We start from the raw sequence: 12,911 nt of genomic DNA, 5'->3' as shown, positions 1-12,911 counted from the left end.
CTGGTGCATAGTCCACCTGTATGCCAATTACTTATTTAGCCTAGGTAAAAAATATTTTTCATTTTACAGTGAATTCCACTTGGCTATTAAATAAACAGACTTGACATGGAAAAATATGTAATCGTTGTAGCTGATTATGATATAATTTTTTCATGCCTCTCGATTTTCCACCAGTGACCAGAAAAATGGCACTGTTTCTTTAAGGGAAAATATTGAATAATGGAAGTAACAGAAATGTTGATCCTGGCACTGATTTACTTATTGCCTTGCATGCTGAACTTCATTTAGACAAAAGTCATTTGGCAGATATTTAACAGATGCTAAGTTTTCTGCTGAAGGATGTTGAACAGGTGATATGGTTTGTGGCATTTTGTCTTATTTTTCATAGCCATGCTTGTACAGAAACATTTTGTTTCCGTTGAGATCTTCTGTTTGATACTATCTTTAAAATTAGAAACTTTCCTGAATCTCCAATTACAAACTAAATAATCAGCTATTAATTTCAAATGTTCATACATATTAGAAAAGATGTATTATGGAAGGTGTATTTTGAGAGGCCAAGTAAATGGACCCTGCACAGCGGTACATGACGGCCCTATGTGTTGAGTGCCTAATGAAAAACACCAACTGTTACATGCAGTTTACCAGGCTTGTGCTTTCACCTATTAGTAGGGAACATTTCCAGAAAGCATAATAACTAGCTCATGCCTAAGAGTAGTAGCTGATCTAAAGAGCTGCCACCAGCTCTACAATAGATGTGATGAGAGGACTCCAGGAAGGTCTCTTACATTTGCTCTGAACCTCACATCATCGTGCAAAAATACAACCTACCCAACGTCTCTTGCTGCTGGTTCCCCTGCTAGGAGCTGAGTTCTTGCATCTAGAGTCTGAGGAGATTGGTAAACAATGGATCTTTACCAACTCCTTTCCAAACCACCAGAGATATCCTCATAACCCCCATCATTACCCTAGATGACCTCCACAAACATTAGATGGCCAGGACCAGCAAAATCAGTGGTTTTGGCCAAAGTTAATCTAATTTGCATGACCAGCTTAACAGTGATCAAATTATCATCAAGGGACCCTTAAGAGTACACATGGTCAGTTTTCCTGACACAATTTTGGAAGCCAAAGCTAGGAGTGAATAAAAAAATAAAATAAACATCTGTCCTTTATTCTCCTTGAATGATCCCCTACATGTTTTGGCTTCCAAAACTGCATAATGAAACCTGATTGTGTGGTCATGCTCCAAAAAAACATTAGACTGTACAAAGCCGACAACTAATTTAAAGTTACGTCCACATGGGATGGACATGCTATAGATTTTCCGCAGTGAAAAATCTGTACTGCAGCGTATCTACTGAAAAACAAAAGGGTGGTCCCTAGAGGGAGATAGTGTTAAAGCGCTCTCCCAAGGTGTACTGCTCCGTAACAAGGAATGTATAGAACGAGTAAGGGGCAGTAACATTTTAAAACTTAAAGTTTAATTAGGACTGTTTTAAGAAAAAGCCCCTACCAGACAAACAAGACAAACGACAATTAACAGTATGGGACCCACATTAATGAGTCACCATTGTACGAATACACGAAAGTGGGCCCTAGTGAGACCCTCGGGATTTTAACCCTGAAATACACCACTGGTCAAAAGACCAAAGAAAGTCCCTGTAGGGGTCTACTAATTTGGAAAATAAAAGCCAAATACTTTATTTTGTTCATTTAAAAAAGGGGAGTTGCTACCCCACAAAAACCACACGTTTTAAAACTAACAGGTGGCAATGCAAATTTATGTAAGGATTTGCTTCTCTCTCATTTAATTTGAGAACATATATATGTGCAGGTGGGTGGTTGGTGACAGTATACCACAATTTGATATACCCTATTGCTTTGTGTCCTGGGACCTGGGCCCAAGTTCCGGACACCGCTACGCTGGTTGTCTCTACACTGGCACCAGATAAACACCACACTGGTTCATCACACACAGAACTATAGCCCTACTGAGGTTTACACATTTGCTGCCAACTGAACTAAAACAAGCGCCTAACACTAGTCCCCACCCGACATGTTTCGCCGCGATGCGGCTTCGTCAGGGGTTAGGGGTATTAGCGTCGGCGCGCTGAACAAACAAGGGTTTTATGCCTTAGGTAACGCCCCAGTTTGTCTGTTGCAAAGAACCCATTGGTCATATCCGCAGAGGGGGGCGTGTCTCCGAAGTCACATGTCACGTGTGCCGGCGCCTAGCGATGAGGTCACCACAGGCTGCATGCGTCCGGCCATAGCACTGTTTCCACAGCTAATGTGCTATTGGTTGCGGCCGTCGCTCGTGTCTGACTGTCGGGTATATAAAGCAAATGCTTTATATAAATATTTTAAAAAAAATTATCGGGTCAAAAGAAAAATTATGCAAACTATATTGACCCAGTTAGATGGACATAAACATCTTAAAGAGTTCAATCAAGAACCTGATTATTTTGTGCAATCAGTAAAACAGGGTACAAGCGTCTATGCAAAAATATAAATGGTTTATTATACAATAGGTTAAAATACAAACAAAAATGAATCAACCTAAATTTCAATAATATACAATGATATGTAGTACCCAGAATTCACCACTATATGATACCAACAAAACACTACTCAACCAACACAAGAATATTATGCAATACAGCTTTAAATCTGTGAGAGATATACAATCAATGGATTATGCGGAAAACTCAATCAAGAAGATGACAGGTACAAGCCCTTGCTCTGCCCAAAAATGATGACCAATCTTTCAGATAATGGTAGTATTGCAACAAAACTTATAAATTATTGGCTTGATATAAAACTAGGGAATTCAAAGATTCCCAACAAAGAGTTTCTCCAATATTATCCCCTTCTTTCAGTTATATGCATCGTAACTGAAATCAGAGAAAATACGGATGTAGCAACTAACGTTACACGTCCGCAAATGAGCGGGTATCTGGCTAAGTATCAAGCCAATTAATTTAGATCAATACTACATAAAACAAAATATACATTACCCAAGGGTCAAGTGATGTGCAGAGTCTTGGGGCAGCCAGCTCTCAAGAGTTTTTCCCGATAATCCAAATGATTTTCCAGAGATCTATAATCCAAATGTTTGTTTCTCTTTTTTTTTTCTTTCTTTTTTTTTTCTGGTAACTGGTTTCTTAACCCAAAACTTATCAGATGAACACGCCCTCCGAGTTTGGAACTTACCAATCATTGTTGGAGGGGTGTGTGCATTGATAAGGAGCATGGCGTCATAATACTACCCAGAATGCAATTTTGCTACTGATGTAGTATTAACCGCTTATATCTAGATGGCACTGTTGTATAAGCAATAAGCATCATACCATTAAGGGTTAACTCATACATGCCTAATATTTTCACTACTTCACACCTCTGACATCTAGAGGCCTTGTCTCAGGGCTGAGGGACAAACTTTGATACATGAATATATACTTTGAGGAACATCTAGACCATTCTCACACTGTAGAATTCATGTTCAGATAGGAAAAACAATGAAGCCTCAGAATCTGCAGGTGCGGTGTATCTTCTAACTTTCTAAATGTATAATATATTGTTACAATAACAGTAGCTTTTGAACGGCACAGTAATCTTCTCATGGACTTACTTTGGCCTACATGAAACTTCATACAAAACAGTGAATATAAATCAACATTGCTCTTAAAGGCAATGAATACTCATTATAACTAAAATAAGTAAGTATAACTGTTTAAACTTATGAAAAAGCACAACAAAATCCCCCTTCATTACAATGTAATCCAATAGAGAAGTTGGGTTATATTGGAATGTCACAAAGGGCTTTTCATTCAGAGTCTTCAGAGACATTAGTTCTTGTTTAAACTGTTCGTGACTCTCATGAAGAACTATTGAATGAGCCAATAACTTTGAGTGTAAGTCGGCGGTAACGACAGTATCCTCTGCAACGGAATATAAATCCGATAAATGTTTCTTCTGATTCTCCAACTCTGCATGAATACTCATTAGGTTCCTTTTCAGTGAACCGATCTCAAGTTCCAATGTCTTAACGGAGATGGAATTAACAGCTGATACACCGGTGGCAATGACAGTGCCCACTACGGCAAAGATTATGGCGGCTGTAATTGCAGAAATGAACCACTTTGGTCGTCGACTTGTTGAAAACTGTTCGCTGGTCATGGTTTTCCTTGTCTGTTCCAGGATCTGTGTAACTCTTTCTTGGGAATAGCCGGTGTGCATTTGATACCAAATCTTTATCTCCGGAGACGAAATCTCAGAAATGTTGAACTGTCTCTCGACGAAGACACGTGGGTCCAAACTGACGTAGATCTTTTGGGATAGAATCCTCTTATTCGTCAAGATGAATCCCGTGGTATCCTGTAGCATGATCCCAGATGAAGGGCCTGGTACAGCAATCGGCTCGGCCTGGAACTCCTTCCCCAAGATCAGGACGATGTAGATAACGGCAACAACCCTCCGTGCCATTTTGCACCTGTAATATATTGTATGACAAATATAAGTACATACATCTTCCACTTTTTATTACTCCTGCAAGAAAAGAGTTAATACTACCATACATCTTTGATTTGGCATCGTTTCTTTTCTTGGACAGAGCAAGTTCTCGATACAAAAGTGAGTCAAGAGATAATTAGTTACAGAGGAAAATACATGAGGATAGGTTAGTTCATTTGTATGTTCATACTATACCAATCCTGGGTTTCTGTCTTTAGCTGGAACCTTGTTATCTCTTTACTCTTCATCATCCGGCAATCCTTCCATTTGGCGAAGTTGTGACCTAGGATGACAAACACGTAATTGATTAATGTGCACCCATTTCTCTATAAATTCATCCCCCTTTGGAATTTTGATCTTGTAGACCACAGGTGACAATTTGTCAGTGACGACATAGGGTCCCTTCCAGGAAGGCAGGAACTTCCTTTCCTTCACCTGATCCCGGGCGAAGTTATAGAGATAAACCTGATCGGAAATTTGGTACTCCTTTTGAGTAGTCTTCAGATCATAGTAGGTTTTGGCGCTTACTGCTGCTTTCTCCAGATTCTTCTGGGCAAATGCAAAAGCATGTTGAAGGTGCTTACGTAGATTCTCTATGTACTGATGGGCTGTTGAAGCATTTATCATATTTTGGTCTGTTGTCCGGTAGAGTAAATGCTGGGGTAACACCATCTTCCTTCCTGTGATCATTTCGAAGGGAGAAAGTTTGGTTGCTGTGCTTGGAGTGGCTCTTATGGCCATGAGAACCAGAGGCAACTTTACATCCCAGTCCTTACCGGATTCATTAACAAATTTCTTTAGAATGTTGACAATTGTTTGGTTGTAGCGTTCCACTCCGCCACTAGAGGCTGGCCGGTAAGCTATATGTAGCTTCCTTTTTACTCCTAGTATCTCCCACGTTTTTGTCATCACCTCACTAGTGAAATGACTTCCGCGATCGGACTCGATGCGTTGGGGAAGACCGAACCTGGAAAACACGTGGTTAATGAGTAGAGACGCACACACACTTGAACTGCAAGTCTTGCAAGGCAAACATTCTACCCATTTTGTGAATAGACAGGTCACGGTTAACATATATCTGTTGCCTTTTGATGAAGTTGTTACTGGTCCAATAAAGTCAATCTGGATATCTGACCATGGCATGGACATCCCCCTTTTCATCAGCGGTGCCCGATGAGTGGGTGCTTGCGGCTGGAATTGAGGGCATATTAAACATCCTTGACAATATGTGCGAACGTCTTGCAACATATGAGGCCAATAAGCGTAATCCCGTAATAATTCATACGTTAACTTCTCACCTCGATGACCAGCCGTTGGGGCGTCATGGGCGTGTTGTAACATCAAACCTCGGTATGCTGTGGGTACTACCCATTGTGAGATACCATTCTTTGAGGTTCTTACCAACAATCCATCCTGTAACGAGAATTGGGACTTACCCTTCATCAAAATTCGTAACTCTTCTTTGCCTGCACAGTCTTCCATAGTGATGGGACAATTCTGTGGATCTTCAATGTGTTTGTAAAACATGCCGATAACTGGATCCCCCTTCTGACTCGCGATAAGGTCCTCACTTGGGGAATCTTGGCTCCATTGGGCCACATTGGCTTCGGTTTCCTTTTGGGCCTGTCTTCTTGTCATTGCATCCACTTGGATAGTTCCCATGAGGTCATCAACGTCCAAAGCCTTCTCCATTAATGGCTGCTTGTTTAGCGAGGGAATCTGCCAAATCATTCCCCTCCTTATCCATACCTGGAGATTTTGAGTGACCTCTTACCTTTTTCCAGTAAATGGTGAGACCATGGGTGGTAACCATCTCGTCGATCTTACAAAACATTTTACCATGCTTGACAGGCTTATTGTTACTTCTTGCCATTTTAGACCTTTTCCATCCAGGGAAGTACTCCACGAAGCTACTGTGAACATAATTAGAATCTGTGATTATAACAAACTCTTTAAGACCAGAATCAATAGCCATTTGTATAGCTTTATACACAGCGGTGAGCTCCGCGAACTGGCTACTTTTGGGACCAATTTTATATCCGACGGACATGTCTGGGAATGTGTTATTCCATACGATTCCGATACCTGCAACCAATGTGCGTTCAGTTCCTATATCGGTATGGAAAGAACAGCCATCAACATATACACATGGTAAGGATTTGCAGTATTCCTCTTCATAAGACTTATATGGAGATGAAGATTGCTCTTCCAGGAAATCATTTTGTGGTAATTCACCTTCATGTCCTGAATTGGAACAATCATGCAGTTCGGCTAATCCTTGAGCAACTGGATTCTTATTATTTTGTTTGTACCTGATTTCCAATGGCCATCCCATTAAGGACATTGTCCAGGCGGTTATCCTGCTGTTTGATAAATTCCCATCCTTGATTCTATCACTCTGCAAATATTGCAGGGGTTGGTGTGCGGTTTCCACAATGATCTTTTCGCCCTGGATAAAACTCCTGAAATATTGCAAAGCCCACACAGTTGACAGTAATGCTTTTTCACAGTCATTGAACTTTACCTCGACTGGTGACAAGGACTTGCTGGCATAGGCGATGATCTTGTTTAGGTTGTCCTGTTTTTGGAAAAGGACCTGCACTCACGCTTTTGTCAGGTGAAGCCTGTTTCAATGTAAAAGGGTTTTCCACCTTCTGGATAGGCAAGGCATGGGGCCTGGATAAGTCTGGTTTTGAGCTCATTCACAGCTTGCTCGTGACATTCACTCCATTTCCATTCTACTCCTTTCTTCAGCAACTGCAAAAGAGGTTTTGTAATCTCGGCATAGTTATCTATGAACTTACGTGAATAGTTCATCATGCCCAGGAAGGATCTCAACTCCTTGGTATTTGTAGGTGACTTTGTGTTGATCACTGCTTCCACTTTCTTCTTCTGTGGGTTAATTCCATCGGCAGTGATTTCGTGACCTAAAAAATTGACTTTGGTACGACACCATTGAGCCTTCTGTAAAGAAAGTTTTACACCAGCGTTTCTTAGTTGGGTTAGTACATGCCTCAGTTCCGCAATATGCTCCTCAAAAGTTGTACTTTTGATTAGGATGTCATCCACATAGGATAAGGTACCTCGTTCAGTGGCATCAGGCATTGCCTTATGCATGAACACAGCAAACTCATGACCCGCATTTATGTACCCGAAAGGTAATCGGGTCCATGCATATTGTTGCTTTCCAAATGTAAAGGCCAGTTTGTATTGATCCCTCTCATCCACTTTAATTGTCCAATATCCTTGCGCACAATCCAGAGCAGTGAAAATTTTGGATCCCTGTATTTGCGCTAAACTCTGGTCAATATATGGTACGGGCCATCCGGACATGTATACACGTTTGTTTAACTGCCTTAGGTCCGAACAGAGCCGGAATTGACCATTGGGTTTGAGAATCCCAAGCACAGGATGGTTGAAGGAGCTGTGCACTGGACGGATGATCCCCCGCTTCTCCAAGTTTTTGACGATTTCCGATAGCGACTCATATGCCGCCAGCGGAAGTCGGTACTGTTTAACATATACAGGGGGTGCATTGGGATCCGTTTGGATTCTTGCAACGTGTAGGTTAGTTTCCCCACAGTCGTAAGAATCCTTAGCAAACATGTCCTGGAATTCGGCGAAGAGCCCCTTTAGCTGTTGACGCTCCGACTCCTCAGAACATGCATCAGCCACAGAGATTTGCTCTTCCACCCGTTCCTGAAATTCTGGAAAGATTTCAGGTTGACTTAACTCGTAAGCTTCTTCAAGCTCACTAGTTAAATCGTTGTGAGTATTGCGTACCTTATCCTTTCCTGGTTGGCATGACTCGTACTCCTTCTCATCAATCTCATGGTTGAAAATCAATGATGATTCTTCAATGTGGCATGTACCTTCTTCAGAGCTGAAAGGATAAACAGAGTGGATATTAAATAACCCCTCAGGTGTTGAGGAAAATTGTTGCTCCACTACCTGTTCTTCTGTCAGGTATTCATCAGGAATCAGTCCAATAACATCATTTTGGAAACCAAAAGTGTAATACTCCGAATCCATAGCCAGACCAATGATAGTGTCTTTTTGCAGAGATATACTATGGGGAGCCATGTTATGAATTACCATATGCAATGGATCCTGATGGATGTTTATCATGGGAGTTGGCTTTACCTTCAGGCCGAGTTGCTGCATCCGGTTGGACAAACAGATCAAAGCATCTGCATTCTTCAGTTTTGTCCCTTCTTTATTTGAATGGGAAGAAGAAATGGTTTACATCCTTCAGGGATTTTAAACTCGTCTGCAACCATGATACTCACGGCATAGGGCATCTGTTGTCCCCATCTCAAGGCTTGTTCTTCATCCTGGAATCCCTCCGGGTTCCCAGGTAATCTGGACCATAGAGTATTGTTGACCAGATCAATCTGCACGGCAAATCGGTGTAGAAGGTCATTACCTATGTACAGCTGGTACCGTGGTTCATTCAACACAATGAATAAATGTTCTGTGGTTTTATCTCCTATGGAAATAGACAAAAGACATCTTGCAATCACATTATGACTCTGGGAATCTCCATCCAGATCATGAACCCATTGATCCTGTGGAGAGGAAACTTTAATCATTTTAGGATTAGCGATCTGTTTCAACAGACTTAGGCTTATGTAACTGGCTTCGGATTTCAGATCCATCTTGGCGTATTTCACCCGGGCCATATTGTTCACCTGTACGGGAATCAATAAGTTATCATTAATCTTCTCAATCCGTACCATGGATTGAGTATGCCTGGTCAGGTCCGCGACTTCGGAACTTCTCCCTTTAAGAGAAATAGTTAATGCATCCCCATCCAGGGTTACCTTTTCAATTCTGTCCTTCTGGATGGTTATGGTATGTGCGGCACTGCTGACGGCTTCCTCGGGTTTACCATTTTTCAGGATTGTGACATCCGGTGTTTGATTGTTCCTAAAATGAACTTCAACAGAGTTAAACCTTTCCTCAATCACATGACAATTACGTTGGGATTGTGCATTGCAAGAGTACTCATAGGCAATGGGTGCCTTCACCTGAGTCCAGACGGCTTCATTGATGAAGTCTACTATGGAACTCAATCTTCTCAGGAGGTCAATTCCTATGATCAGCCGATCATAGGGAAGGTCCACGATCAGAGTGGGATGTCTAATTATCTTCTTACCAATTTTGAATTTTAACCATGATGTACCTTTTACCTGCAAAGCGTCTCCGCCGACACTTATCAAAGAGCCATCAAACGATTTCAGTTTCGGCTTCTTTGCTGTCACCTCTAATACTTGTTGGAAGTAACTATATGACAATATAGTGGCTTGTGATCCTGTGTCAAGTAAACCCCTGATTGGTCCGATAAGTTCATCTTGGAGATAGGAATCAAGAAAATATCGGCCTTCTATCTGAAACAAATCACATAAAAAATTAGGGTGATCACTTATTTGACATTTGTTAAGGATTTGACCTTTCTGCAGCGTCGCGACCTCTGATGAATTCTTGGAATTCTTGCTGCTCGCGGTGGCAGCAGCAGCCCCCACCTTCGGAGAACACTGGATCACATCACAGCTTACAGACGGCAGCTCGCAGATGGACGCTGAGGTGATAGGATCACTCACTGGAGAAGACACATTAGTGCAGGAATCATCATGATTAGACTGTAATATAGACAACATGTTAGACATCTCCTCCTTGGCCTCAATTTTAGGGACAAGAACACTGCAAGGCAAAGTAGGATTAGAAATCACATTAGATTCTTTTACAACCATCTCAGTAGCCTTGCACCGGCCTGGGCTCTGACCCTGCCCTGCCTGCATTATGGGGCTGAGCTGGGTCCTGCAGTTGCCCCTAAAAAAGACTCAGGCTGTTTTCCAGTTGACACCTGGGACATTTTACTAACGATCTCCTGTAATTTGGCCACTTGATCTGCCAACTGATCCAAACGATTGTTTGGTTTGCGCACAGTTTGGACCTCTGGTGTGCCCTTATTAGAAGTGGGTGACCGACTTCTAGGTGAGGTAGGGGATTCAGGCCTATTTTCCTTCTGTTGTCTGGGCCTGTTGTTCCAGCGCCTGTATCCCCCCTGGGGACCCCTATTGTAATATTGGGGACGGTAGTTAAACCTGCCAGCACTGGAGTTATCCCCCTCTGGCCCATTGGGGCTCTGAGGTCTTGTTTGCTTGGGTCCTAACTGTTGTCGCTGGGTTTGTTGGACAGGTCCTGTAGACTGAGGGTACTTACGTGGCTGCGTTTCAAATTTGAAGCTAGGGTTTACCTTAGCTTCTGCTATGCTTTGTTCTGGGGACTTTTTATATCTCCTCTCACCTGTAGCATGGCATTCACTGATGTTATACAGTGAGGTGGCAGCCGTCACCAACCTGTCCAAGGGAGCTTTGAGATCAAGATCTCTAGCCAAGCTAAGTTTAATTTGCATGGGCATTGCATCATAAAACAGCTGTTTGAACTCCTCAGACTCCCAGTTTGGGGATCTATACGCCAACCCATAGGCATTTTTAAGGATAGGGAGGAATTCACGGGGACTCTGATTGGGTCTACATGTAAGTTTATAGATATCACGTTTTGCAGCAGTAACAGTACGGTAAGGTCCAAATTCTAATTTGACCTCATGCAAAACATCCTGCCAATCCTGAATTCCCCTCTCCCTAAATGAAATAAAGTAGTGGCGATATTTACCATCAAATGCCCATGGTAGGAATCTGATCCTGTCCGCATCAGAATACAATTTTAAAGAATCCATGGTGGACTGGTACAGTTCTAAGTGATTGGCAATTTCAGGAGAACCCTTTTTAGAGAATTTGGGCACAGTGACATTTAAAAACTTAATAATACTCGAGGAGTTCTGATCCTTTTCTGAACACTGAGTATTTTTCTTTCTAGAGACCACCTCAGCATATGTTGGTCGTCTGAAACTCTCATCCACCTGATGGGCAATCTTATGCCTGCGTGGTAGGGAATGGATCACACGCTTTCCCACATCACTGTCACAATCACTCATGCTCCGCTCACTTCCATCAGACCCACTTGGCACAGGTGACTTAACCCTAACATTCCTCCCCAGAGGAGGACGTGGAGGGGCACTTCTGCGGCCTTTTGCGTCGCTAGCGCCTAGTAAGGCGGTTACAGCTTGACACGCCTGACTGAAATGGGTTAAGACCTCCTGTGTAATCATGCCATCACCCTCAGGGGGCTTAAGGTCTCGGATGGATTGCGCTTTAAGAGCATGTGATGATGACATATCTACATTTTGGGGTGTGAGAATTGGAGGGTCTGGATATCCCTCATGATCAGACATATCACCTTGAACATCAGCTACAGTTTGGCTTAGTTCATTTGTTTGCTGCAGACTGCTATAACGGATGTGCAGCTCCTCTGCCTCACTTTTTAATTTGTGATAGGCAGCATGGCTGTGATCGAGCTCACATTTTAAGTCCTCGATCGATGCATTTGCAGATTCTAATCTTTCTTCCATATGGGATATATATGCTTTCATTTTTGTTATATGCATATGTCTACTCTCTGAGAAAATGCTGACCTCTAATAATGCATACAAAATTGATGGCAACATCTTTAAGAGGTGTTGGTTTTTACCTGCGGTATTTCTAAGCACATCAAGATAAGTTAGTTGTCTCCTGACTGTGCCAAGTGGCGTCCATACATCCACACATTCTCTCTTGGCTTCTGCCTGCAACTCACTTATCCATGCAGCCACATCATGATCCAAATCTAAATGTGAATTTACATATTCAACAACGTTATGGATTAACTGCTCCGGGCTAGATGGACAATCTCCTGTTGCAACATCACAACCGGCTTCACTACCGGCTGCACTCATTTTCTTACAATAAAGTTATACACAGATCTATGAATAATCTGGTTAGCCAAGAAACGTATGGAACGGTTTACTATTTGCACAAATAATCAAAGAATTAACTCGATCTCGCTCGGGGCCTCCATTTTATGTCGGGTATATAAAGCAAATGCTTTATATAAATATTTTAAAAAAAATTATCGGGTCAAAAGAAAAATTATGCAAACTATATTGACCCAGTTAGATGGACATAAACATCTTAAAGAGTTCAATCAAGAACCTGATTATTTTGTGCAATCAGTAAAACAGGGTACAAGCGTCTATGCAAAAATATAAATGGTTTATTATACAATAGGTTAAAATACAAACAAAAATGAATCAACATAAATTTCAATAATATACAATGATATGCAGTACCCAGAATTCACCACTATATGATACCAACAAAACACTACTCAACCAACACAAGAATATTATGCAATACAGCTTTAAATCTGTGAGAGATATACAATCAATGGATTATGCGGAAAACTCAATCAAGAAGATGACAGGTACAAGCCCTTGCTCTGCCCAAAAATGATGA

General features: G+C 41.8%; 1 protein-coding gene across 4 annotated transcripts; it reads right to left on the bottom strand.

Annotated features, from left to right (window-relative positions):
- Positions 1-3,982: 3,982 nt before the first annotated feature.
- On the bottom strand, positions 3,983-12,455 carry LOC122935858. 4 transcript variants are annotated; one of them, XR_006388837.1, is made up of 4 exons: positions 9,339-12,455; positions 8,805-9,004; positions 4,711-4,798; positions 3,983-4,495 (listed from the first exon to the last, which is right to left on the bottom strand). XR_006388837.1 is itself a non-coding variant. In XM_044291766.1 (2 exons), exons 1-2 carry the CDS (start codon positions 10,266-10,268, stop codon positions 4,763-4,765), a joined length of 1,500 nt encoding a protein of 499 aa, XP_044147701.1. In that variant the 5' UTR covers positions 10,269-10,306; the 3' UTR covers positions 3,983-4,762. The 4 variants fall into 4 exon arrangements, 1 of the variants encoding a protein (XP_044147701.1); XR_006388836.1 differs by having other exon boundaries at positions 3,983-4,798; XR_006388838.1 differs by having other exon boundaries at positions 8,805-10,306.
- Between the last annotated feature and the right edge of the window lie 456 nt (positions 12,456-12,911).

Source organism: Bufo gargarizans, chromosome 4 (genome assembly GCF_014858855.1).
Source record: "Bufo gargarizans isolate SCDJY-AF-19 chromosome 4, ASM1485885v1, whole genome shotgun sequence".
Lineage (NCBI taxonomy): Eukaryota > Metazoa > Chordata > Amphibia > Anura > Bufonidae > Bufo > Bufo gargarizans.
Note: the sequence above shows the minus strand (reverse complement) of the source record. Positions and strands in the feature narration are given on the sequence as shown.

Excerpts from the sequence above, each read along its gene's own strand:
- LOC122935858 (XM_044291766.1), bottom strand. The coding sequence starts at position 10,268 with ATGGTTGTAAAAGAATCTAATGTGATTTCTAATCCTACTTTGCCTTGC. Across the intron at positions 4,799-8,804 it reads GACAACAGATGCCCTATGCC|GTCACAACTTCGCCAAATGG; the intron begins GTGAGTATCATG and ends TTGTCATCCTAG.